General features: G+C 41.5%; 1 protein-coding gene across 8 annotated transcripts in view; it reads right to left on the reverse strand.

Moving 5' to 3' along the window:
• Positions 1–2,009: 2,009 nt before the first annotated feature.
• Positions 2,010–21,467, reverse strand: part of RUBCN (rubicon autophagy regulator) — a 62,092-nt gene continuing 42,634 nt past the window's right edge. For all 8 annotated transcript variants that reach the window (XM_040349668.1, XM_040349675.1, XM_040349674.1 and 5 more), the window contains 9 exons: positions 18,793–18,847; positions 16,435–16,567; positions 11,933–12,078; positions 11,788–11,852; positions 10,255–10,493; positions 10,051–10,112; positions 9,775–9,928; positions 5,708–5,798; positions 2,010–3,784 (listed from right to left, as the gene is read on the reverse strand). In XM_040349668.1, coding sequence (XP_040205602.1) covers positions 3,615–3,784; positions 5,708–5,798; positions 9,775–9,928; positions 10,051–10,112; positions 10,255–10,493; positions 11,788–11,852; positions 11,933–12,078; positions 16,435–16,567; positions 18,793–18,847 — 1,115 coding nt within the window. In that variant the 3' untranslated portion in view covers positions 2,010–3,614. The remainder of the gene's footprint in view (positions 3,785–5,707; positions 5,799–9,774; positions 9,929–10,050; positions 10,113–10,254; positions 10,494–11,787; positions 11,853–11,932; positions 12,079–16,434; positions 16,568–18,792; positions 18,848–21,467) is intronic.

Below are 21,467 nucleotides of genomic sequence, written 5' to 3' on the forward strand. Positions count from 1 at the left end.
GTTAGAAGTTGATTGATTACTATGCAAAGGTGCAACAAATTCTAGGTGCTCCAATGTTTAGTAAATCCACCCCCATGTGTACAAGGCCTAAAACGTACCATGTCTTTTGAGGCCAGTATCAATGGGTTTTTGTTCACTTCATTGGTTTTCCCCAAATTATGGGAATGCAAAATCTGCTTGCAACAGGTAAAATAGACCTGCCAGTGAATGATCTTAAAAACATCTCAGACTGATGCCATAGACATAAGCCCAAAGTCCATTACCACAGAGCCCTAGATCTAGTGGACCTCTACACACCCATTGCAGCAAAATGTACAGCAGTAAGCCAAAAAGTGCTTTGAAAGCAATTATAAAAGCCAGGCTATTTTACACTAAATGCCACCAAATGTAAATTATTTTATATTTTGGAAGATGTTCATTTAATAAACAAGCTGCTTTTCCTTATTCATTTAGGTTCATACAGCAGGGAGATATGCAATATAAGCAGTAAATATATATAAAAAAAAAGCCAAAATACAGTTAGCATGAATAAGAATGCTTCTATACAAACTAGCAACTGCCATGAAAAACAACTGGGTGCCCCTTTTTTGTAAAAAAAAAAAACCCACACACAGGGAAATATTTGGTTGATTTTTCACTATAAAAAAACAAAAACAAACATACACACACATGAGATTTAAGCTACCTGAAAACAAGAGGATAGTAAACCAATATGGCTGGGCTGGGCAGTAATCCCACGTCTGTGAAACATTGTTTTGGCCTGATCACTTGCAATAACTCCTTCCGTGATGAGACAGAACCTCACCCTACTGCTGGGTTCTCGTCATTGAGATTGACTACAAGTTTAGCAGAGCTGAGCTTTCGCTTTTGTACTGCCATCTCTAAAGCCCAGCACATACAGAGGGCAGAATGGCAGGAGACATTTGCCATTTAAAAAAAAAAAAAAAAACACAGCCAACATTCTACCCTTGTGTATGTCGGTCTGCCAGAAGCCAGTCATGCATGGTGGAAAACCAGCAGCCGATCAGCGCTCTCAGCCAATGGCAGAGAGCACTGATCGGCGTGTTCTGGCAGGGAGGCCGTCCCCAGCAGAAAACAGCTCAGCTGGGAGATTGCTGAACTAACCTTGCATGGTTAATACAGCACATCCAACCGGAGCTGACAATTTTTTTTTTCTTGTGCAACCAGTTGGGTTGCACACACCAAAAAAAAATTGTGTGCACCCAGCTTTACTAGACGTCAGAAATAATTAAAGCCCCCCCTTGAATGTTATGTTGGCCACGCACGGGTTGATTTACTAAAGGTAGACAATCAGCTTTTAACTTCAGCTTTGAAAAATAAAACCTGGAAGCTGATCGGTGCAGCTGTACACAGAAACCAGATTTTGCACTCTCCAGTTTTAGTAAATAAACTTTTTAGGATGATGCAACAAATCTAAAGTGCCCACAAACTTTACAGAATTCTAGGTACAAAAAGAACCGGGTCAATAGAAGAGTTATGCTGATTATATTGGCTTTTCTGGAAACATTTTCTCCACAGACTATAACTTTGGAGAATTGTTATACAGGATAATTACAGACTAAAAGATGCTACTCTTCAACTCGAGAATCACCTGAAATAAGGACCAGTCACTCCAAAATTGTATCGCATAAAAACATTGTGGGAATGCCGCCATAATTTTTCTGATACAATGCAGCAAGCCTTATGTTCAACCTTAGATTTTTTAAAAAGATACACAAATAAAAAATCTACTGGAAACAAACTCTAAAAAAGGACACATCCCTTTGTAAGATGAATATTTGCTGTACCAGATATAATGAATGCTACAATCAACCTACAAGCAATGGTAGCAATCATGTTGTAGCATAAGAATATAGCCCACCCTAGAACTTTCACAATGCCAGTTGAGAAGGAAACGGAGTATTAATATTAGAAACATGTAGACACATCACTTTTTTGAGAAGCAAAACTCAACTCTTCATTTGTGACATGAAAACACAATACTTATGGACCAAGGAGGTGGCAGTTTACTAGTTATTTACAAAGTTAGATACAGATTTATCTCTTAAAATTATATCCGCTATGGCTGGTGAATGACCATATTGAATTAAAAAAAAAAATGTGCATATAATGATCAGTGTTAGCTTATGAATATATTGCTATATGAACACACAAACAAAAAAAGACGAGAAAAATAAGAAGAACTCTGCATTAGCACCTTCACACCAAGACAAATCAGTCCAGTGTAAGTGCAGAGAGGTAGTAGACAACAAAAAACAGGCACAGGAGAGTGTTCATGAGCTGCCAAAAATTAGAACATGTGAAGGACACCTCACCTGTGTTATATTACATTCCAGTAGTAGCTCATTTACATAGAATCTTAGCTCCAACTAAATAAATCACATTAACAGAGAATTAGGAAAGTGCCTATACTTAAATAACATGAGTACACAATAACAATGTTCAACACTTTGGACAAATCAATACTGTGGCTGGGTATACAATCAATTAGTACATTAGTGCAATACACGTGGAGACTGTCAGCTGCCCCAAAGGCCACTTAGTCTTTGTCAGTTTGCGTTATTTTTTTAGTTCAACCAACAAGATTGGAATAGGAAGGCCAGGCCTTTTATTTGAGAATCATGTTTCAAGCATTGAATTCTTGTAGCTGTAGGGTTACGGCAGGACTATGCAACCCGTTTCTAGAATTGTGCTAAAAAGCTGTATGATTTAACAGTAGAAGTAATAGATAAAGAGAGCAACCAGGATAAAGGCAAGGACCATGTGAGATAAAGTCACCTGGTGGGCTCTCGTGCGCTTTCTGCACCGCACATCTTATTATGTGGAAATGAATACCATAATGTGGTAACTAACTGGAAAGTTCAGTGTTAAGCTCATAATAGTCCCAAGAGCGAAACAAAACAGACCGAAATTCTGCCATGGAGGCAACACATATCCCTTTTTTTTTTTGGACAAAATCAACCACACAAGCAGAGAGCTGAAGTCACAAGTATGACTTTCATGACTGTTAGTTTGTCAATCTTGCAATCTGCTTATATAGGTGGAAGACCTGGTTGCCCCCTCAGCCATTGAAGTGAGACACTTGATTTACCACTATTAGGGAACAGCAATGTAACCAAGCCTACAGATTATTCAATCATTTGTTCCTAACAAGTGTTCCCCACACCCTGTGGAAATCTGACATGTCCTTTATTCCAGAAAAATTATTTAAATTTGGGGTGTGACATACCGGTCAACAACAGACAGCAGGCCAAACAGCAAAGCCATGTGTGGCCAACTTGTCCAGCTTTGTCATAGTCAGCGAGTTTGAGCTCCATTCCAAAATCCTAACACGAGGATTTGCTCTACGTTGACTTGTACTTGGAAAACAAAGTTCACAGTCCTATAGCTTTAACCAAGTTACACTTCTGTATTACGGACAAGTAAAGGGTCCAATTTTGGAATAAAAGTAAGATGAGCTGTTACTAATAGAAGTATTTTGGTTCAACAGATATGATAACTCAAAGAGTTTTGTTGTAGAACCCAAAGGTGCTGTGGAACCTGTAGCCCAGGGATAAGGTGCATTTGGTTCTTCTATTTTGTTCCCTTCCTCCCTATTCAGGACAGTCAGTCTCTCTTTCCTGTATCGTCTCCTCCTCTTCAGGTTCAGAGTTGTAGGATTCAAGGCTTTGCTTGGCCATTTGATCCCGCCTTGCCCGTAAGCGTTCACACTTTGGACAGTGATCAGAGCAGAAGCAGCCTTTGTGATAGCAAGCTTTACATTCTGTTGGAGTGAAAGGGAAAAAAAGGAGGGGTGAAACATGCATGTCACCAACACAAAAAGTTAAGGAGAAAATCAGAAGACCCCATACAAACTTAGCATGGACTTGTTATTTTAACAATGTAGTATTGATTTTTTAAATTTTTGTACCAATAAAAATCTTTTCTATTTCCTACATTTTATTTGTAGTACTAGTTTGAATTTTTGCTTTACTTTTTGGTCTCGTATACAATGGCCCGGATTCACATACATTGGTGCATAGTTATGCCGGCGTAGCGTATCGAATATACGCTACGCCGACGCAGAGAGGCAAGCACTGGATTCACAATGCACTTGCTCCCACTCGCTCTCAAATCTACGCTGGGTTTCCTCGGCGTGAGCCAGCGTAGGTGGAAGTGGGCGTGAGCCATGCTAATAATGGGCCAAGCACCATAGAAGTACTTAAAACGAACGGCGCATGCGCCGTCTCGTGGCCGCATCCCAGTGCGCATGCTCAGAATCACGTCGAAACAACTGCCTAAGATACGTAGAATCACTGGCTACAACGTGAACGCAACCTACACCTAGCCATATTCACGTACTACGTAAAATACGACTGCTGTGTTCCCTGGTCCATACCTTTGCATGAGTTGCGCCTCCTATATGGGGAATAACTTTACGCCGGACGTATGACTTACGCAAACCGCGTATATTATGCGCCGGGCGCAAGTACGTTCGTGAATCGGCGTATCTCCCTCATTTGCATATGTGCATAGAAAATCAATGGGAGCGGCAAATGCCCCCAGCGTAAATATGCGCCCACGATACGACGGCTGTGTTCCCTGGTCCATACCTTTGCATGAGTTGCGCCTCCTATATGGGGAATAACTTTACGCCAGACTATGACTTATCGGCGTATCTCCCTCATTTGCATATGTGCATAGGAAATCAATGGGAGCGGCAAATGCACCCAGCGTAAATATGCGCCCACGATACGACGGCGTAGACAAGTTACGTCGGTCGGATGAAGCCTATTTTCAGGCGTATCTCAGATTGTGGGCACGGCGCACAGATACGACGGCGCATAGTTACACTTACGCGGCGTATCTCGAGATACGTCGGCGTAAGTGCTTTGTGAATCCGGGCCAATATGTACAAAAAGGGATAAATTCTGCACATTTTGGTTTTATCAATCATATTCTTAAACAGGGTCATTGTTATTCCACCAACAGGTTGTGTGCATATTCATTCTTGTTCACCAATTCACCCCTTTCACAATTGTGCCATGAATCCTCAAATGTGCTTGTATATAAAATGTTTAATCACCGAGAAAGAGTACCAAAAACACAGTACTTAAAAGAGAAACTAATTTTTTTTCCGTTAAAAATAATTAACATGTTATACTTACCAGCTCTGTGTAATGGTTTTGCACAGGGCAGCCTAGATCCTCCTCTTCTTGGGTACCTCTTTGATGCTACTGGCCCCTCCCTCTGTTCAGGGCCCCCACAGCAAGCAGCTTGCTATGGGGCACCCAAGCTGAGCTGTAGCTCCCTGTGTTCATTCAGACACTAACCCACGACCTGGGCAAGCCTCCCTTTCTCTCCTCATTGGCTCACTGACTTTGACAGCAGCGGGAGAGCCAATGGCACCATGCTGCTGTCTCAGCCAATGAGGAGGGAAGTCCCGGACAGCCTGGTCTCTTGTGCAACATCGCTGGATCTAGATGGGGCTCAGGTATTAGGGGGAGCGACTGCACACAGAAGGCTTTTGATCTTAAAGCATTGAAAATGCATTAGGATAAAAAACTTCTGACTTAAAAATGACTTTAGCTACCAGTTCCCTATGCAATTCCAGATTGCAATTTGTATTTAGAATCTGAATACCACTTTAAATCTAAAATCCTACTCCTGCACCTGATGAATATAGCTAGTTTGCTGTGGAACATACCTTCGCATCTCCGGCATTTAGACAACTCAAAGGGAAAGATGACCTCATCACTCTGACAAAATTCACAAATGAAGCCTTTAGCTTGGCACAACTACAAGACAAGAGAAAAGTGCAATGAAGAAGAAAATAAAGCAAAGCATAGATAGACCTAGCTGTAATCAATTTTAGAAATATAACACGTTTTATATCAATCCAAATCTTTTTACTGGTTCTGCAGCAACATCTATGCTTGCTATGTTAGGCTATCAAGTTTTAAAGACATTATACTGTATGAGCAAATGTACATGTCAGTGTTTGGGATACAGTATTCATTTTAATCAACACGTGGTAGTAAGTATCAATACTGAAATGTACAGCTTACATTCCACACTTTACTAAAAGAAACTGCAAGAGGCATAGAGCCCTCTTAAGTTCTAATGTAAAGGTCCACTTCTAAATGCCAAGTTTGCCCTATGCAAAAAATAAAATCATAATTTTTTATATATCTCTCTATCTCTATAATCTCTATCTATCTCTATCTCTATCTCTATATATAATATCTATCTATCTATCTATCTATCTATCTATCTATCTATCTATAATATCTATCTACCTATATATATATATATATATATATATATATATATATATATATATATATATATAAAATAGATAGATACACACACGTTAAAATCACACACGTTAAAATCCTTTTTTCAGCAATTTTGGCCATCCAATAGCAAATAGTCCCTTTATCAGTTTTGTGTTGTCTCATTTATTATATGCTACACTGGGTGTATTTTCCTCCCTTATCTGTGTTGTATATCTGAAGTGCTCTTTAACCAAGTTTGAGTATTGGGTGACTGCACAGACACCCAGGGGGTATTTGCCAGGTGCTGCTGCCTCTGGTTCTACCCCAGTCCTCGTGCCACCTTATGCCTTCCTGTCCTGTGGAGCTGTTCCTTGGTTCCATTCCCTCTAGTTCCATCGACTCCTCTCCCAGCACGATCAATACCATCTCTGATCGCCCTGGGTTTTGGTCTTTAATTGCGATATAGTCTTCCCACCAACTAGGGGTGCCCATCCCGCCCTGTGGATCCTAGAGCATTAGGACCTCACAACTTTGAGGAGATTGAGGCAACACAGTGACGGCGCATGTGCGGCGGGCCATTACGTCTGCACCTGGCCGTACGTCGGACGGGTGGTAGGCATATAAATGGCCAACATTCTGGCTAGGAAGCTGCCGGAGACATACAGGGACACACACGGCCCACATGATCTGTGGCAGGCATATTTTTTAGTCTGGTCTGTGTCTGCCTCCTGTGGCAACCTGCAAGCTTTGCAGTGGATTTAGCACTTCACCATCCAATATAAATGGTGTGTGTGTGTGTGTGTGTATAAAATGTATTATGTATTTATTGTATCCTATTCATATATCCTTGTGTATTAGAAGGCCGAGACCCCAAGCGGATATCATCCCCTGAAGAAGCCCAATACAAAGATCGAAAATGTTGGGATTCAACTCTATGCTGCTCTGAACAGTTCACTGGCCACATTTATGGGTTTTAAGCCCATGTCTTTTTAACCACTTAAAGACCTCAGGTGTTTTTCAGATTTGGTGTTTGCAAGACTAAAACATTTTTTTCTGCTAGAAAATAAACCCCCAATTATATATATTTTTTTCTAACACCCTAGAGAATAAAATGGCGGTCATTGCAATACTTTTTGTCACACCGTATTTGCGCAGCAGTCTTACAAGCGCACTTTTTTTGGAAATAATTCACTTTTTTGAATTAAAAAATAAGACAACAATAAATTTGGCCCAATTTTTTTATATATTGTGAAAGATAATGTTACGCCGAGTAAAATGATACCCAACATGTCACGCTTTAAAATTGCGCCCGCTCGTGGCATGGCGTCAAACTTTTACCCTTAAAAATCTAGATAGGCGACGTTTAAAAAATTCTATAAGTTGCATTTTTTGAGCTACAGAGTAGCTCTAGGGCTATAATTATTGCTCTCGCTCTAACGATCGCGGCGATACCTCACTTGTGTGATTTGAACACCGTTTTCATATGCGGGCGCTACTCGCGTATGCGTTCGCTTCTGCGCGCGAGCTCGTCAGGACGGGGCGCTTTAAAAAAATTTTTTTTTTGTTTTCTTATTTAATTTTATTGATTTTATTATTTTTTACACTAAAATATAAAAAAAAAAAAAAAGATCACTTTTATTCCTATTACAAGGAATGTAAACATCCCTTGTAATAGAAAAAAAGCATGACAGGTCCTCTTAAATATGAGATCTGGGGTCAAAAAGACCTCAGATCTCATATTTAGGCTTAAATGCAAAAAAAAAAAAAAAAAAAAAAAGGAAAATTTGTCATTTAAAAAAATGACAGAAAAAAAATTGTCTCTTTAAGAGGCTGGGCGGGACTGACGTTTTGACGTCACTTCCGCCCAGCAGAGCTATGAGGACGGGTGGGGGCCATCTTGCCCTCACTCAAGTCCTCACTCTCCAGGCGGCAGCATCGGATCTCCTCCGCCGCTACCGACGGCTCCGGTAAGCGGCGGAGGGCGCGGAAAAGCGGCGGGAGGGGGGGGGGCCCTCTCCCGCCACCGATAACAGCGATCTCGCGGCGAATCCGCCGCGGAGACCGCCGTTATCGTTTACACGGCCGCCAGCTGAAAACATGGATATCTCAGTTGTGGCAGCAGCTGCTGCCGTTACTGAGATATCCATGTTTAAAAAGAGGACGTATATATATACAGTGGGGGGTCCGTAAGTGGTTAAACATGACTTTTTAGATAATTTTGTTAATACATTTTAAAGATTTTATCATACTGCTATTTTAGTTTGACTTTGTTTGCACCACTATAGTCCCATCCTACTTGCTTTTTATATATATTTGTTATAATAATAATAAATTAATAATAAATGCATATTACCGTATTTATCGGCGTATAACGCGCACCGGCGTATAACGCGCACCCTAATTTTAAGAGGCAAGTTTCAGGAAAAAAACTTTTCAACAGCCCCTTTTATATTCCAAAGCCCCCCTGCACATTACACAGACCAAAGACCCCCCCCCCCCCCTGCACATTACACAGACCAAAGACCCCCCCCTGCACATTACACAGACCAAAGACCCCCCCCTGCACATTACACAGACCAAATACCCCCCCCTGCACATTACAGACCAAAGACCCCCCCTACACATTACACAGACCCCCCTTTACATTACAGACCAAAGCTCCCCCCCCCTCGCACATTACACATAGATATGAGCATATTAAACATCGATCTCAGCACTTTACACGATTTTAGCACATTACAGGTTTTCAGCACACAGATCCTGTCCCATCAAGGCGGCACGCTTGTTTTCAAATTGCCTGCACTGCTTCCGCCTGGGACTTCAGGCGAGTGCTGTATGGGTGGGGGGGATAGTCTGCCCTCCTACCTGCTTCTCTTGTCCCCAGCATGAGCCGCTCCGCTCCACTCACCCAGCTTCGGCGTCAGCAGTCTTCTTTACTCCCTGCACGTCGGATCGGGTCTCCCGTTCCAAGACCGCGCCGGATCGGGTCCCCACGGGTCCCCGCGAAGCTGATCAGAGATCCCCCGCTCAAACCACACAGTCTCCTCCTCCTCCTCTCCTCCTCCAATCTGAAAGCTACAGTCGGAGGGGGAGGAGGAGCAAAAAGATGAGAGAAAGGACTCGCTGTGAGATAGGACGGCCGGCACGACACCCCCGCCCAATCCCCGCCCCCCCCATTGGCAAAAGAACATGTTATCGGCGTATAACGCACACCCCCGATTTCCCCTTGATTTTAAGGGGAAAAAAGTGCGCGTTATACGCCGATAAATACGGTAATAATAAAATGTGCATTTATTATTTGTTTTTGCGCAGGAACTTGGAAAACATTGCACTTACAATCAGTGGATTGATGTGCTAAAAGGCTCTCTTGATCTGAGCGCATGCTGAAGGAAGAAGCATCGCTCTCACTTTCACGTGATGGGGGGGGGGGGAATAAAAAAATAAAACTACCCGAGCAGCTAGAGGAAATTCTTTACAAACTAATGTAAATTCTCACCATGCATTTTTCCACATGTAAGGTTCCAAGCCTCACCAACTCTTTTAATCGGGGCCCCAAATCCCCCTTTTTAATGGCAGTAAGGTCATTCAAGGAGAAGAGATGAAGGTCTTCAGTAAGGTGTCCAGGTACGTTGTCATATAATTCAAGTATGCTGTGGAAAAACATCCCATGGTTATAAATCAAATTTCATAGTCAAAATATTAACATAGAATTAGGTAAAGTACAAACTGAGCAATACACTCTATACTCTATATGTTCAAAAGAAGAGCTCACTTTTTGGCCAGTCTGCAAGTTTTGAACATGTTCTTCAGATGTACCAGCTGTATTCTTAGTAACTGTAAAATAGAATATACAGGCGCCATTATACCAAGCACTATTGTAAAAAAAAAAAAAATCATAAAAAAAAAAAACAACTGTTCTTAAACAGACCATTTGCACGTTTATAGCAGTCAGATTCATTATATACAGGGCACCTACCCGGACTTGCTCCAGTGCTTTTACTTTGCGGTACATGCCACTATTTATATCGTGGAGGTTGAATAGAGGATCACTCCAAATTTTGGTGAGAAGGTCCTTAGAAAAGTTACTGACATAATATTTGCTGAAGTCCCATTTCCTCAAAATGCGTCCTGGGATGACCGACTGAGCATTCTCATGACAGCACTGGCAAAAATACTTCCCCAAGTACTCACAGTAGCGTAGCCTTTTGATGTAATCTAAGAAAACAAAAAACAGTCATAAAGATATAAGCCTTGCAAGACAAAAGCTCTGTTGAGCACTCTAATGCTGGTCATACATAACAATTCCAACACAACAAATTCAATATGAGAACCAGTCAAAGCAACCTACTATTGACTGCTATAATAATTTCAAACTGTTGATGGTAGGTTACATTGATGTTTTTAGACATTCTGGGATCAAAAACAGTTTGAGAGTGTCAGAAATTGGCAACGTGAGGTATGAAAAAAAAAAAAAAAAATAAGTCAACATTTCTTACATTTATTTAGAATGCAGTTCATTAGGAATGAGCAGTTGCTATTAATGGGCCAAGGAAAATGTAGTTAAAAATAAATATAGTCTCCAAAGTGGGGTCAGCTGGCTTTAGGTACACTGGTTACCTGGGTCCTTTTGGTCATTCAACAGAAAACTAGATCTATTTACTTTAAATGCAGTAACTTTGTCTCTTCAAAACCCCTTATACCATAAAGCTACAATCATACGGCAGTTTAGCCACAGATAGTTTGCTGCGTAGTAACACTATACCATGGCCACATACAAGCCGATTAGGGGGCCACCAGTTTGTGTACAGAATTCACTATACAGACACCGTCAATCCAAGATGGACACCGTCTCTGTACAAGGTGAGTATTCACATGCAATCGGTGTAGCCCAACACCAGATCGCTGGTGCCATGCAGAACTCCAGCAGACTCAGTGTAAGCGGTCTGGCTGCACATTGTATGGACAGGCAGTCACACTGGCTGGAAGACTCCATGAACTCTCAGAGTGCTCAGCAGCACCGTGTTGGTTCATTGAGAACTACAAGCTGACAGCCGCAAAGGATGTCGAGACCTGTAGTTGATTCACAAACAGAGCTGTGTGTATGAATGATGCAAACTTCTCCCCGTACTGTTACAAGAGGGTGGCGGCTGCAACACTGGGAATATGTTACATGTTCCATCCTGTAAACAGGTAAAACATGCAACACAGGGATATGCAATTAGCGGACCTCCAGCTGTTGCAAAACTACAAGTCCCATCATGCCTCTGCCTCTGGGTGTCATGCTTGTGGCTGTCAGAGTCTTGCTATGCCTCATGGGACTTGTAGTTCTGCAACAGCTGGAGGTCCGCTAATTGCATATCCCTGATGTAACATGTTCCCAAAAGTGAACTTATCCTAAAAAAAAAAAAAAAAAAAAAACATTCTTAATGAATACAGAATTGTATTAATGCGTGTCGTTCTTATCTGCCTGGAATTCAGCATTACAAAACGTCACACATAGCTAGCTTACCAGGTTCAATCCTAATACCACATCCAGCACATCTGTAATTCTGCTTTGTGACCGCTACCTTCTTCCTGTAAAAATTGGAAGCATGTGATAAACGTCATAGGACAAATCTCAGACGCTAACAAACGGCTGTATTCTTAGAACATACGTTGGAGCGGTGTGTATGTTGAAGATGATCTGTGGTCTTGGTGGGGCCCATTCCAAGTTTCCTCGAACCCGAATCCGCAGCTTGTAAATGTCTGCATGTTCTCCATCATCTGGAGAGATTGGCATGGAATCTGGGATTGGCAGGAGCTAGAAGAAATAAAATAACACAATGGATAAGAAATACATGAGCGAAGACAGAGGGCAAGCAGCGTTTCACACTTCTGCTGTAGCTGGGCTTACTTTATTCCGAGCAGCTGAACATCAGAAAATGCCACAATTGGATTAGAAGATTAAATAAAGTTATTCAATGCAAACGCTAAGCCCAAATATAATGCATAAAGCTACTAGTTACGTGGCTCTCTGGCCAGTTAGTGGTATGCCATGCACCTCCTACACTTCCACACCTTTCACATACCAACTTGAGTTTTCTAGCAAGTCGTTTTCTCTTAAGATTTTTACATGATTGTCGTAATGTCCGGAAACCAATAAATGAATGCTGAAATGAGGAGTATGGCGATCAGAATTTACATAAATTTGTGCTGAGGTCTATAACAGCCACCATTACTCATCAGAACTGTGACGAAAGCTTGTGTGTGTGTGTATGTATATATGTGTGTGTGTGTGTATGTGTATGTGTATGTGTATGTGTATGTGTGTATATATATATATATATATATATATATATATATATATATATATATATATATATATATATATATATATATATATATATATATATATATATATATATATATATATATATATATATATATATATATTTATTTTTTATTTTTAGATAGGATAAAAATAAGAGCTGCCCGATTCTGGAAAAAAAATAGAATTACAATTTTTTTTTGGATTAGAATAAAGATCACGATTCTTGGCGCAACATCATCTTTTACATTATCCCCAAAAATTGGGCTGACTTTAGTGTTTATTTCTTCTTTTTTAATTAATTGAAGTGTATTTTTTCCCAAAAAAATTGCGTCTGAAAGATCGCTGCGCAAACAGTGTGACAAAATAATGCAACAACTGCCATTTTATTCTCTAGGGTCTCTGCCAAAAATACTGATTTTAACTTGTAAGCAACAAATGTCAGAAAAATGTTTAGTCTTTAAGTGGTTAAACTTAAATTGACCTCCTTTAGGCTTTAGGTTTTAAATCCTCTCCTGAATTACTTAACAGATATTAACCATTATGCATTGTTTAAATGCCGAGTTTAGCTGCGTTTGGAAGAGAGTTTTTTTTTTTTGTGCAACATGGGGCTCAGTTTGGTGCGTTTTATCTGGTACTAAAAAAAAAAAAAAAAAAACCACACACATTCGTTTAGGGTTATTGTAATGCCCTGTACACATGATCGGTTCATATGATGAAACCGGTCCGTTTTTCATCGGACGAACCGATCGTGTGTGAACCCCATCGTTTCCCCCCCCCCCCCCCCCCCCCATCGTTTCCCCCCCCCCCCCCCCATCGGTGAAAAAAAAAAATGGAACCCATTTTTAAATTTTCTGATGGTTAAAAAACTGAGAGAAAAAAACGATCGTCTCTGGGCAAATCCATTGGTCAAAAATCCACGCATGCTCAGAATCAAGTCGACGCATGCTCTGAAGCATTGAACTTCATTTTTCTCTGCACGTCGTCGTGTTTTACATCACCGCTTTGGACATGATTGGATTTTTAACTGATGGTGTGTAGGCAAGACTGATGAAAGTCAGCTTCATCAGATATCTGATGAAAAAATCCATCGGTCCGTTTTCATCGGATGAACCGATCGTGTGTACGTGGCATAAAAGGCTCAAAGAACTGCAGATTATATGCACAAAAGAATGAAACAAGGAGTGGGTATTGGTTGGGGATAGGAATTACTATTTAGTCATATGTACCACAAAATTCCATGGAATATGGCGTCTTCCACACGCCAAATCAACGAAAAAAAAAAAAAAAAAAAAAACACCACACCCCTCTCCCATCTTGAGACATTTTTTCTGGGCATGCATGTGCAGTTTAAAGATTCCCCATCTATTTTTTTATTTTTATTTATGAAAAACAGAAGGCCCTCATTTAAATTTGTAAACTGCTTTTTACCAGAATTTTAAGTTTCAGTATATATTATAGAATAGAATGTATACTTTGTATCAACAGTAGAACTTTTTGTTTTCACATTCCTCTGATCAAAAGAGAACAAAAAGCCTATATTTATTGTAAAATAATACAGAAGAAAGGCATTTTCGTTTCCCCCTTAAGTTTCATGTTGAAAATCATATTTCATAGCCAAAATATTAACATAGGAATAAAAATGAGTTGCTTACAGATACACCCATTGTTTAGGCACCTGAACTGCAAACTGTAACTCAAGCCACAGCCGGGCGCCCACAGTAGTGATGGTGGCGCCATGTAGAGGAGGGGAGAGGAGCGCGGCTTCGAATGCATGGCTGAACCGTGGGACAGGTGAGTGTCCGATTATTTAAAAAGTCAGCAGCTACACTTTTTGTAGCTGCTGACTTAAAAAAAAAAAATGGCGGAACTCCTCTTTAAGAGACTCTGCTACCTTTTATGCTCAAACGATCTAAGCATTTCCTTTACCTTTCACAACTTCCTGCCCAAGGTACGTCTTTTGACATCCTGGATGTTGAGTAAAGACATTTGAATGACTCCTGCAGCTACAGGTATCATCCAGATATCATCTTTTTCGGCTGGCGGGCATTCCCTGCAGCATAACTACAATCATGGCGGCAGTTCATAGCGACAATCTATGACCTTCAGAGACCCGGGCGCGACGTTATAACGTCACGTTTGGCCCAGTGCACATTGTTGGGGACTCGGCGGCAAAGGCCAAGATCTTTTATTTTCTTTTGCTCTCAGGCTTTCCTGTCTGGGAGGAGAAATCTCACCATAAAGAGGACCTGTCATACTTATAACTATAACCAGGAATATTTACATGCCTTGCAACAGGAATAAAAATTATAAAAAGTGAAGAAAAAAAAAAAAAGAGGGAAAGTGTAAAAAAAAAAAAAAAAAAAAAAAGTTTTAAAGCGCCCCTGTCCCCGCACACAGAAGCGAACGCATACGTACGTCACGCCCCCATTTATGAAAACGTTGCTTGAAGCGGAGCTCTGCTGTAAAAAAAAATAAATAAATAAAAAAATATTAAAAGCCAGCAGCTACAAATACTGCAGCTGCTGACTTTTAATATTGGGACACTTACCTGTCCTGGAGTCCAGCGCCGTCGGCTGCAGAAGACGAGCAATCACTCATCACTCTGCTGCTCCCAACGTCATCCTCGGTGAGGGAACCAGGAAGTGAAGCATTGCAGCTTTACTGCCCGGTTTCCTACGGCGCATGCGCGAGTCGCGCTGCGTTCACGGGTCCCCGCTGTGTTCTGGGAGCCGTGTTTACCCCAATGGGGTAATGGGGACTGACGTTCTGCCCGCAGTCTATGGTATTCTAAAGCCAGGTGCTCTCCCACTGTCAGAGGCACACCTAAACAAAGCTTTGCCAACTCGTGATCCCCTGCAAAGCTGCAGCTGCTTTGAGCCGAGTGCCCTGTTTTACATTTACAGAAGAAACCCCAATTACCAAAGCAACTATGGCTGCTGTGTTTATGACTGTAGCAAGCACACGCCACTGTGGGTAGCTCATATAAACAAAGCAGTTTAGAACGCATCGCTGCACTTAAGATTCTGAGCAGAAACCTGTTGTGTGCTGCTCCCAGCACTCATCCTTTTCCACACTTCTGGGTTTGTGGAATAGCAGATTCACTGCTGGCTGCTCTAGTTCCTCCTGTAAACCCCTACATCACTGCTGTGTCCTGCAGTGACTAGGTCTCAACATAGGGAATCAAAGTGACCAGCAGGGGCACCCAGTATTTAAAAGGGGTTGTAAAGGTTTGTTTGTTATTTTCTAAAAAGGTTCCTTTAAGCTAGTGCATTGTTGGTTTACTTACCGTTTCCTTCAATTTCCCTTCTAAATGTTTTTTTCTTTGTCTGAATTTCTCACTTCCTGTTTCTCCTCAGTAAGCTTGCCCCCATCATCCAACCGTTCTGGCTGGGGGTTAGTCAGCGTGCTCGTCCCCTCCCTTGGGACTACATCCCTGCGGGGAGACGCTGTGAATACTGCATACCCTCTTTCTCTCCAATCAGCTGTCAGAGCTCCCCTCACTGTGTAACTTCAGCTCCCCGCCCCCTTTTTTGTAGCAGGATTTGTTTAATCTCCTGAGGCCAGTTACATCACTGTATATATGGAAGGGTTTACAATCACTTTAGGGTAGAATTGTCTGATAGAAGGAATGTATGAAAAAGCATTTATATAAAGAGCTTTACATAACATGTCACCGATGGTCATAGTTTGCTTTATAGAACACTTTGAGTTATGCAGTCATTAGCAACAGACATAAGCTGGTGTTCAAGAATCTTATAATGTACAAATCTCAGCATTAACCGAAAGGCAGGGGCTAAATCAGTGCTCCACACATTAACACAGCAATATATGTAGACTACTGCTCACCTTCTGAGGAGCATCGTGTTCTGGAACCAGCCATTCAAGCTCCGATGCAGCCGGTAACTGCATACCCTCAAACTGTTTCAGGAGACCCATGGCCACAGCTTCAGCAGAGTTTGAGTGAAGGAAGGAGTGAGATCTGCAAGGATAATGACATTGGTATGACAGTAGTCCAGAGGAGCATCAGATGGGGGCATCAGATCTAAATTTGTAAAAATAAATAAAACCAATTCTGTTCTCACTATGCATTGGGTATCGCTGGCTGTTGCTATCTCAGGCAGAGTGCATTTGGTATCACTCCGCCTATGATAGGAGCTGGTTCTATGAAGGAAGCATTGGTTTATGCAGCTCTGCTCTGCAGCCGATTACTTTCTCTATCGCTGGCGTCATTTACAACACTGATGCTCTAGAATGGCAGGTCAGCAACCTCCTCTGGGCTTACCGACCTGAGACCCCAGAGCAGGAGGTCCCGGGCCACATTAGAGGGCCCCGCAGGCCACATGTGGCCCTCAGACCACTGGTTGGGCACCCCTGACGTAAAGCCTGCGTACGTACGTACGTACGTACGTACGTACGTACGTACGTACGTACGTACGTACGTACGTACGTACGTACGTACGTACGTACAAACAAAAAAAAAAAACTAAACAAACACATTTTTATAAGAATATTTACATCCAGTTGATAGAGAATAAAAAAATATACACACACACACACACAACTGTCCAATCCAGAGCAAGGCGAAGAGTCTATACGCAGCGTGGCGCGAAACACTACAGCTATTCAAATGAAAGCTGTAATGTTCACCGCCCATATTAACCAAGCGGCGCCGTGGCAGCATGTAGGTAAGGGGGACATGGCTGCATATATGGGGGAGACATGGCTGGATATGGGGGGGGTGGGACATGGCTGCATATTGGCGGGACATGGCTGCATCTGTGGGGGGGGGGGGGGGCATGGCTGCATTTGTGGGGGGACATGGCTGCATTTGGGGACACATTTTAAAAAAAAGTATCGGTATTCGGTATCGGCGAGTACTTGAAAAAAAGTATCGGTACTCGTACTCAGTCCTAAAAAAGTGGTATCGGGACAACCCTAATATATATAAAAAATTCCCTAGAAGAAAAAAACTACATGCAGATCTATAAAAATACATGTTTATAAGAAAATAATTGTAGGTATCTATACATATAACTAGTATTAACATTTAAATATGTCTTGATATTAGCCTCCTGTAATCCCACTAGAATAGAGGGGTTGCACTCTGAGTCAGTCATGGCTCTAGTGCTTTTCACAGTAGAGATCTTTTAAAACCCAAGTTTTAATATATGGGAGCTGCAACTTGCTCTCATCAAGAGTGAGCGACTGTCCACCTTTTCCATGTATAGAGGCTGTACTACTTCTGTGAATGTAAAGCGATCTCTGAATGGAGAACAGCAGATGAATACAAGGTCTGCCCCCTTTATTCATAGATTCCATTTTATTTATTAAAGTGATCGCACAGCTTCTATGAATGGAGGAGCTGGGTAAACATAGTCATGCACACTTAATGAGTGCCTACCGGCTCCATTAACCCATGCGTTACAGGAAGATTACGGCGGTAGGTGTAGTAGGGAAATCAATAGAGGATTTCAACTAATAGAGGAGCCAGCAGCAAAAGGGATACTTACTGACTGTAAGTAAAGTCCTTGTGCTGATTTTTTTGTTTGTGCATTAAAACTCAGGCTTTGAGCTGAACTGCAAACAAAGTTAAAACACAGATAAAATAAATACCTATATGAGAGCTGTTTTAGCAAAGAATTAGTATTTTGTCCATCCAGTCATGATATTTATACAGCCCAGGCAAAGAGCACACTCCTCCTTGGCAGAGTAAGGTACCTGACCTTTTTTGCTGCATTTACACTTTATTTTTTCTCCCCACACCGTGACTGGACAGTAAAAATAAAAGAAGCACACTGATCAACTCATATCTCTGTTCACATCCATGTGCTCCTTGCCCTGCAGCTCAACTGCCTGGCTTGTTGTGTTGCTTTCCGCTTGCCCAGTGTGAGCTCTGCTGTACAGTGGGCAGCAAAAAGCTGATACCAAGTCTAATTCAAGTGCTTACATTGCTTGCATTAAATAAAATTAATTTATTATTGTAGCAGCGATTCCAGAGTTGCTCTCATCTGTGCCTTATATTGGCCTGGAGTTCAGAGTTAAAAGAGGCAACAGTATATGGATGACCTCAAAAGGGTGCTGTAGCCCCTTGTAGTGGCCAATTCTCATATACGTATTACAATTTTTTTATGTAGTTTGCCTGGAGTTCAGCTTGATACGTTTCAGGGTACCAAAGAAAATAGAAATGTTGTTACACAAACGCACATGGATTCTGGATTTAGCACAGGCTGAAAACTTGTGGACTTTTTAATGTCTGCATCTAAAAAAAACAAAAAAGAAAAGCACATTGTAAATACATAAGACGTACAGTGATAATTAGACAATTCAGGTCCGTAGAAAATAGTTTATAGTAAAATGCATGCTGGCTATCTAGGGACACACAAAAACGGCAGAATAAATGCAGTGCCATATATATTTTAGATCAGTTCATACATCTCCTTGACATCCTTGTCTTATAATGACACCAATACTATATGATACACCAAAGAAACACTTTCATTATTGGAGAATCCCAACGTCTGGGAGATGATCCTCACATAAAGGTGTATGCTATAGTGTATATAGTGTATGCCATTGAAGTCTGAAAAACCTTCAATGGTAGCATTTGAGTCATGGCTCTTGGGTGGACAGCCAGTCTATAAAATTATACTTTGTCCAAATGTCCAAAAAAAACAAAACAAACAAAAACACACACACACACACACTATAAATGAATATAAATTAATGGAAAAATTCACATAATATTAAAACCAATGTGTACAACACTATTCACTGCTGCTTCTTCAAAATGTAACCACGCCCCAGCAACCGGATGTGACGTCAAGACAAGAAGCAGAAGTGATGTAGGTGTTGAGATCGCTATGAACATTTTGATCTATAGTACTATGGTTTTAAATGTGTTTTTTTTTTATTTTTTATAAAAAGGATGTTATTTGCGGTATTACACTATTGGATGCGTTTCTCTTTCTTAAAGCGGTTCTCCACCCTAAAGTGGAGTCCCGCTGATCGGAACCCTCCCCCCCTCCAGTGTCACATTTGACACCTTTCAGGGGGGAGGGGGGTGCAGATACCGGTCTAAAGACAGGTATTTGCACCCACTTCCGGGCCGGCATTCACGGGCAAAAGACGGGCATTCCGTCACATCCCGTCGCCCCCCCGTTGTGTGCTGGGAACACTCGGCTCCCAGCACACAGCGGGAGACAATCGGCGGGCGCGACTCGCGCCGTAGGGAACCGGGCAGTGAAGCCACAGCGCTTCACTTCCTGGTTCCCTCAGCGTGGATGGCGGGGGGAGCAGCAGAGAGACGAGCGATCGCTCGTCCTCTGCTGCGGACGCCGCTGGACTCCAGGACAGGTAAGTGTCCTAATATTAAAAGTCAGCAGCTGCAGTATTTGTAGCTGCTGGCTTTTAATATTTTTTTCCCATGGCACATCCGCTTTAATATATTGAATGGCATGAGAGTTGGATAAAGGAGTTGGAATCTTATCATTAAGCGCTATTGCCAGTCATGAGAATGAATGGCAATTTGGTCCGGAGAGTGATATTCTGAAGGGAGTGGGACCTGCACATTCACTTTGGCGATGGACTTATATTTTTATTGAGAAGAGACTACGCACTTTTCTGGCACTTTATGGACATTTGGTTGAAGGACTTATTTACTGATATTTATTTTTATGTTATTAATTTTTCATTTGCGCTACTCTGGAATATTATTAGATGTTCATCACTGATGATGTTTCACATTTTTGGTTCCAAATGAATAAGATTTTTTACCTTAGATATCTACACCATTTATATCTCATGGGACTATGAAGACTTGTACAGGAAACCTAGCCAAAGTGAAGACCCAGCACTGTGTATTTCGTTTGGTGATTACTTACCTGCTGCATACACTATTGCCATTTAACCAAGGATTGTGTTCTGATCTCATAGACTTAAAAGTGATTGTAAAGTATTCATTTTTAACAAAATAAAAAATGAGAAACATGTTATACTTACCTGCTCTGTGCAGTGGATTTGCACAGAGTAGCCAGGTTCCTCCGCTTCTCGGGTTGCTATTTGGCTCTCCTGACGAGCTTGCTATGGGGGAATGCTTTGTGTATCCATTCAGACATGGTGCTGCGGTCCACCCCTTCCCCCTTTCTCTCCTCATTGGCTGACTGACTCTGACAGCAGCGGAAGACAGTGGCAACACGCTGCCGTTTCAGCCAATTAGGAGGAGAGTCCCAGGCAGCCGAGACAATATTACAACATTGCTGGATAGAGAGGGGGCTCAGTTATGTATTGGGGGTGCTGGGGAACTGCTGCTGCACACAGAAGGCTTTTTATCCTAATGCATCAAGATAAAAAAAAAACTTCTGACATTACAACACCTTTAAACTGGAGAATTCTCTAAAATTCAAACAGAGCTAGAGCAGTAGTATGAACAGTAAGAGCAACATACTGGTCATACAAACTGCACTTTGCTGCATCCTTACATCATTCTAAACATAAACTGCCCCATCCATTCAAATAAAATGAACATCTGCAACGATAACAAGCTGTCAATGGGGCAGTTGGTAAAATATTGGGTTAATGGCGTCATCTTTGTAGTTCTACAAATATATTACGTGTTTATAGTATACAATATCTTGCCTTGCCACAGTAATCACAAAGAAACAAATATTTAGGGCTTACAAAATCCCAAGACACATGACATTTTATTTGATTTGGACATATTACATAAGACAATATGTGCAAAGGTGGGCTAACACGTTGACATTTGTTTTATCCAGCACTCCTGTGGATCTGTCTACCTACTAGAGTAGCCACCTCATCCCTTTAAAACCAAACACAAATTAATTACATAGTTTCTGTGGCTGATTAAGGAGGTAAGTCAA

The sequence above is a fragment of the Rana temporaria genome, chromosome 4 (assembly GCF_905171775.1).
Source record: "Rana temporaria chromosome 4, aRanTem1.1, whole genome shotgun sequence".
Classification (NCBI taxonomy): Eukaryota; Metazoa; Chordata; class Amphibia; order Anura; family Ranidae; genus Rana; species Rana temporaria.